The sequence below is a fragment of the Carassius gibelio genome, chromosome A2 (assembly GCF_023724105.1).
Source record: "Carassius gibelio isolate Cgi1373 ecotype wild population from Czech Republic chromosome A2, carGib1.2-hapl.c, whole genome shotgun sequence".
NCBI classification, from domain to species: Eukaryota; Metazoa; Chordata; class Actinopteri; order Cypriniformes; family Cyprinidae; genus Carassius; species Carassius gibelio.
Window position 1 is genome coordinate 93,001 of NC_068372.1, and position 7,500 is coordinate 100,500.

General features: G+C 38.0%; 1 protein-coding gene across 1 annotated transcript in view; it reads right to left on the bottom strand.

Annotated features, from left to right (window-relative positions):
• Window positions 1-7,500, bottom strand: part of LOC127939267 (transmembrane channel-like protein 7) — a 16,015-nt gene that overhangs the window by 8,030 nt on the left and 485 nt on the right. Inside the window, exon 2 of the mRNA XM_052536114.1 lies at window positions 1-20. This exon is cut by the window's left edge and continues 221 nt beyond it. Coding sequence (XP_052392074.1) covers window positions 1-20 — 20 coding nt within the window. The remainder of the gene's footprint in view (window positions 21-7,500) is intronic.

The window sequence follows — 7,500 nt, forward strand, 5'->3', positions numbered from 1 at the left end:
CCGTCGGTCCGGGACGAACACTGATGCACAGAAGTGTGTGAGTGTGTGCTCAGGGCACTTAATATTACACATCTGACCACAATAATGCCTCACATTTTAAGATAAAACATTTGTGTGTCAAGATCAATATTCCTAGTATAAACAGTGTTTAAAATCTCTTAACTCTTTGAAGGACGGCAGCGCACAGAAGCATTCTTTGTTCACATTGGTTTAGAGTTACTGCTAGTTTTAATGTAAAAGAAATGTTTTAGTTTTGTCGTGGCCACGAGATATTATTTCGAGTTTAATGCACAAACAAACCCATGTGACCATAGCAACCTGAGATTATCAGAGACAGATCAGATATTTTTATCCATCCCACAGTCTGCTGATTGTGTCTTTTAATCTAATATATGTGTATATTAGGCTATTATTATAATCATTATTATTATTTTTATTATGATGATGATGATATAGGCTAACCATATATAATAATTAATATTCTAAAAATATAATATTAATTAAGGCTATTTTATATTTATTGTTATGCTTATTTCCCATTTTAGGTTTGTGTACTGCTTTAACTAACGTTTACATTAGCGTTCTGTGTAATGATCTGTGAGGATTTCCAGTCAGGATTTAGACCGTATCATAGTACTGAAACTGCTCTCCTTAGAGTTACAAATGATCTGCTCTTATCATCTGATCGTGGGTGTATCTCTCTATTAGTTTTATTGGATCTTAGTGCTGCGTTTGACACAATTGACCACAGCATTCTTTTGCATAGACTTGAACACTTTGTTGGCATTAATGGAAGTGCATTAGCATGGTTTAAATCGTACTTATATGACCGCCATCAGTTCGTAGCAGTGAATGAAGATGTATCATATCGATCACAAGTGCAGTATGGAGTACCTCAAGGCTCAGTACTAGGGCCGCTACTCTTCACGCTTTATATGTTACCCTTGGGAGATATCATCAGGAAACATGGCGTTAGCTTTCACTGTTATGCTGATGATACGCAGCTCTATATTTTTTCGCGGCCCGGTGAAACACACCAATTTGAAAAACTAATGGAATGCATAGTCTATATAAAAAAATGGATGACGAGTAATTTCTTACTGCTAAATTCAGAAAAAACAGCCTAAAAACTCTGCTTGTAATAACCTAGAACACTGTCTAAGACTTGATGGTTGCTCTGTCAATTCTTCGTCATCAGTTAGGAACCTAGGTGTGCTATTTGATTGCAATCTTTCCTTAGAAAGCCACGTTTCTAGCATTTGTAAAACTGCATTTTTCCATTTCAAAAATATATCTAAATTACGGCCTATGCTCTCAATGTCAAATGCAGAAATGTTAATCCATGCATTTATGACCTCAAGGTTAGATTATTGTAATGCTTTATTGGGTGGTTGTTCTGAATGAGCTCCTTTTACATTATACTCCTCTACGTCCGCTACGTTCTCAAAACTCAGGCAATCTGATAATACCTAGAATATCAAAATCAACTGTGGGCGGCAGATCCTTTTCCTATTTGGCGCCTAAACTCTGGAATAACCTACCTAACATTGTTCGGGAGGCAGACACATTCTTGCAGTTTAAATCTAGATTAAAGACCCATCTCTTTAACCTGGCTTACACATAACATACTAATATACTTTTAATATCCAAATCCGTAACAAGATTTTAAGGCTGCATTAATTAGGTAAACCGGAACCGGGAACACTTCCCATAACACCCGATGTACTTGCTACATCATTAGAAGAATGGCATCTACGCTAATATTAGTCTGTTTCTCTCTTATTCTGTGGTCACCGTAGCCACCAGATCCAGTCTGAATCCAGATCAGAGGGTCACTGCAGTCACCCGGATCCAGTACGTATCCAGACCAGATGGTGGATCAGCTCCTAGAAAGGACCTCTACATCCCTGAAAGACAGCGGAGACCAGGACAACTAGAGCCCAGATACAGATCCCCTGTAAAGACCTTGTCTCAGTTGCTTTGACGCAATGTTGTTTTGTTTAAAGCGCTATATAAATAAAGGTGACTTAATGCTATATAATACCATATTATTTAGCAAATTCTGTAAACTCCTGACAATTATTCAATTAAGTTTTGACTTTATTGCATTTCCGCCTTTGTGACAATAAATAAGTGTTGTTTTCATTTACACATGAAACTAGCAAATTATTAATTTATAATTAAAATTAAATTTCTGTCATATATTGTCATACATATGTCAGGCATTTACGGTATAAATTATTATTTACAAAACTCTTCAGGGCTGTGTGTCCCTAAAGGATCGTAAACCAGATGATGATAGTTTGGCAAACAATTTAGGCTTTAGATGCTTTTGGAAAATACAGCCCTGAAGAGTAAGGGAAAATAAACTAAACACATAACGAATATAAAAACATTACCAATAATAATAACAATAAAATACACAGACTTACAAGATTTGTGGGATGGATGAAGATGTTTTCTTGTAGGCCTATTTTATTTTATGTAACATTTATTCATAATAAACATTCAAACGCTGTCTACATCGTGTGCAGTAGAGTTAAGCAGGTTACACTAACCTAGGGCTGAAACGATTCCTCCAGTAACTTGAGTAACTCGATTACAAAAAATGATAGAGGCAAATTCCTCTGCCTCGAAGCCTCTTTTAATTTAATTTAACTCTCACGTCAGGTTCTTACGCAATGATTTTTTTATGTGACACAACAGTCACTCAGAAAGCGGAAGGAGACACAAGCGCTGCATCTGAGATCTGATACTGCAAGGAGTCAGCAGTGTTTTGATTTGAGGGCGCGGGCAAACGTAAAGAGAACGTCGTGGCGTGTGTCCATTGTAAGACAGAGCTGGCATAACACACCTAGGGCCATATGATTTCCGTGATGCAGAAAACACGGAGGGAATCGCGGAATCCAGTCATGAAAATGGAATTTACAGTTAAACGCGGAATGGCAGGGAATTGGCCAAATTTTGAATGAATTAATCAAAAATAGGTCACTGCACTTACATCAAATCACAAGATGGACTAATATCTGTAAATATTAATCCGGAACAGTGTATTTAAATATGAATCCTGCATGTTCTGCATGTCTCTGTTAATGAATGGAGCAGAAGCGCGTCTTCGTTTATTAACACACTTAAGTGCGCGAGACACTCGCAGTGATTTCAGCGTCTCCTGTCTCACTAAATAAGGATGTGAACACATGAACAACATCTCCAGAACTGCTCTGACAGTCTCTTCATGAGCATTTGACCGTTTGATTTGAGTAAAACTAGCGTCACATCACATACACAGAACTGTGAAGGTATGTCAACCCGCCAAAATAAAAGTCTGGTTGTTCAGCAAAATGTACATAGCCTACTACTAAAATAAATGTAAAAAAAAAAATAAGGTTTAATCACACAACATTTCTTCCATGTTTTATTTTTAATAGTAAATCCCCTTTGTTTACCAAAAAGTTAAAGAGCACCTACTATGGCATTTAAAATGTTCCAAATATTGTTTTAGAAGTCCCCAACAACAGTTTTGCATGCATGCAATGACAAAAAAGACTTTAGTTTTCTTATAATATGCATTTATTTTTACCTGTTTTGACAGCGATTCTCAAATGATTCGTTTAGTGAATCACTTTTCAAAACCCTGCCTTTACGTGACGTTAGCGAGTATAGCCCAGAGTTCATGTTGTAAAAGCACAATCAGTCTTTCTTTGCTTTAGCTTGATGCATAAACATTACGTTTTTACCAAAAAAAAAAAAAAAAATGCAGTTACGTTACTACGAGGTATGACTCTATTCTTAATGAAAACTCCGAAAACAACGACAATTCACATATCTCATTGAAGACCTAGAAGCTAAACAGTGCTTACACAACAAACCAAACAATTATTAAGCATGCTACATAAAACATAAAAGCAACAATTATTAATAACACTTACAGGTTGTGATACGGAGGAGGAAGCTGATGCAAATACACTTGGAACTGAACCTCCCTTCAATATCAGCCGGCTCGCGAATCCAAGTTTGATTACATTTAAGTTAGTAAAGCAATCGTCTTCAAAATGGCGTGAACAAAGCACAAGGCTCGGACTATACTTCTGTGCTACAGTTGTATATATGAATTGTAGCCACTTAGTCTTCAAATGCTCATCCTTGGGCGGATGAAAAAAGTTTGCTTTTGAGTCGCACTTCAGAACACAGCGTCTCGTCGCCATGATGTTTTCTAGTTTTCACTGGCGTCTTGAAGCGCAATAAGTGGGCGCATCGTATTCAAATAACTAGACAAGTTGACGTCATCTAGTCAGAGAAAAAGCTTCGCTGAGTCCCAATTCGCCTACTTATACTACGACCTAAAAGTGTTGTAGGGAAAAAGTACATACTTTTGAGTGTGTAGCAAAAGAGTATGCACATTCTGGGACATACTTCGATGACGTCATGCAACGTGAACGACAACGTGGTTGCCTATTTACTAGGGCTGCACGATGTGTCGTTTAAGCATCGATATCGCGATGTACGAATCCACGATAGTCACATCGCAGGATGTGCGATGTAGGCTGTCGTAGCTGATCCGTTATTCATTAACTGTACGGGCCACCTGCTCCCCGGCCCTTGACGAATGTGATTCGCGGATTAATTGCACAGCTAAACCATCATAGAGTGAAAGCTTATCATTGACAGGACTGAAAAACACATGCAAGTTTAGCAGGGCAGAGAGAGAGGGAGCGCGAGAGAGACAGAGAGAGAGAGGGAGCGCGAGAGAGACAGAGAGAGAGAGGGAGCGCGAGAGAGACAGAGAGAGGGAGCGCGAGAGAGACAGAGAGAGAGAGGGAGCGCGAGAGAGACAGAGAGAGAGAGGGAGCGCGAGAGAGACAGAGAGAGAGAGGGAGCGCGAGAGAGACAGAGAGAGAGAGGGAGCGCGAGAGAGACAGAGAGAGAGAGGGAGGGCGAGAGAGACAGAGGCCGGTGACACACTGGCTGTGCGGCGTGAGCGTCGCGTGTCTGAAGCGTCCCAGAAGCCTGGTGGCTGCCTCGCGTTTTCGGTGTCTTTACACACCAGAACCGTGCCTGACGCAGCGCTGGCACGCTGCTGCTAGAGAGAGAGAGCGCGCGCGCGAGAGAGAGAGAGACAGAGACAGAGTACATTAGAAGTACCATCAATGTTTATAGAAATGTATATGGGTTTATTTTGCATGTAATTTTTTTCTTCTTTTTTTTCCTCTTATGAATATATGTATTTTTGTTTTGTTTGTTTCTATTCTGATATGTACAATGCTTTGGCAATATGTACCTTTGTATGTCATGCCAATAAAGCAATATGAATTGAATTGAGAGAGAGAGAGAGACCAAGAGAGAGCGAGCCGTTTTCAAACAACACAAGCTCTCTCTCCCTCGCGCATATTAATCAATTGACACGATGGTGTCGATGTTTAAATCATTTAAAATGAGAATGTAAGTGTGCTCACCCCATTTGTTTGTAAGAAAAAATATTGCAATATATATCGCAGAAAAATAAAATATCGCAATGTAATTTTTTCCCAATATCGTGCAGCCCTACTAGTTACGCACACCACAACTGTTAACGTTTCATTCATTCTTTATGTCCAATAAAATTTTATTTACTATTCTCAACTTTTTTTTCATTGTTTTTTTTTCACAATACATTTTACTATGTGTGCTTCTACCAAGTTGAGGAGTGAAGAAGCAGGGCGTCGTCGTCGTAGAACCAAACGCAGGTCGTTTGTGAGGCGGCTGGTTCTGATGTTCATGTGCAATGTGTGTAACGAAATAAAATATAACTTTAATTAGGGTTAAACATTTGAATTCTTACACTTAAAAGCTGAGGGCGCATCTCCGCTGCTGCTACAGCTGCCATGTTTACATCACCGCAAAGCCATCGCAAAGCTCCTCCCTCCCGCACGCAATGGGTTGTGGGCAATATTAGCACTAGTGTGCATTGATCTGCACTTCGAATTCTAACCGGAAATAGTAGACCATCCGGGTATCTTTGGAATACTATTTTCAACATACTACGATTTGGGACGTACTAATTCTAGTTTCGCATACTATTTAGGACGGATAGTATGCGAATTGGGACTCAGCATCGGTCTTCTAACGATTCATAAAAATGACTCTGAGTCGACTCTTAATTTTGAAAGTAACTTTATATACGGTGCACTGTCATATCTCAAACTTTGCAGGATGTCTTTGTTCACTTAGGTCTATGTTAAAGACTACATGAAAGGTAAATGTCAAAATTCCATGATAGGTGCTCTTTAAGTTTGCTTAATTTTCAATAATTAAAAGATAAATTAATGTGTTGTGTTTAATGTGCATCTAAAAAAATGCTTTATTTAAAACCCTAAACTTTATAAAAAAACTGAATGGCACTTAAATGCACTTAATTCATCTGTCAACTTTATTGTCATTGTTCACAGTACAAGTGCAGACAGAGAAACAATTGGTAATAATTAAATGTTTATTTTTGATGTATGCATTGCATTCTATGCATTTAAAAAATACATTTTTTTTCTAAAAAAGAAAACTAAGTTGTTAATTTTAAGAGACCCAGGAGTGTTATTTTATATTGCATAATTAATATTGCATTTTTATTAAGCAAAAACGCATTTTATCTGATTACTCGATTAATCGATGGAATTTTTGGGTATAATACTCGATTACTAAAATATTCGATAGCTACAGCCCTACACTAATCGCTTTTTTAATGATGAATATAACAGAGCCTGCAATGACAACAGGAAATAAATACATATTTGGGTGGTGAAATATTATAATAAAGTGTTTTAAGACAACCCATGTAATTTAAATACCTTAAAAAAAATATAATAAGCCATAAGAGAGCTTGTGTGAATTAGGCTAACTTACCTCTTTGCGTCTCTAAACAGCACTGCTATTACCTCACTATTGAGAAATGTCATGTGTAGCCTTTATGTTGCTACACTACACGCGAACTGATCGAATCATCAGAAAAGAGCACTGACAACACCTTTCTGTGCAAACTGCGTGACCGTAATTACTGTTAACTACGCGAAGTGATATGGAACTGTAATGCGGTCAAGAGAGCTGCCTGGAACTACGTTCGACGTGCATTTCCCAGAAAATAATTACACACCTCAGAACGTTCGTCAGCCAATCAGATTCAAGCATTCAACCGTCCCGTAGTATAATTATAATTATTATATCATATAATAGATATTTACATATAAATCTGCCTCCTCATTTTAAAACACCACCGCGAATAATACACATTTTACTTTATTACGCTGCTTCCATAATAAAGACCCATTTTGAATGTTTACGTGCTTTTCTTCACTTTAGATATGAAGTATTCCAGCATTTCAGAAATACAACGTTACCTTCTGGTGTTCAAGAGTGCTCAAAAAGGGTTTAAACACTGCATTTTGAATCGATTTCTTCACTTCAAAACAGATTTTTACAGTGTGAGAAAAACACCGTCATCCTGGATCGGACGGCAGTAAAATCACCAACTAA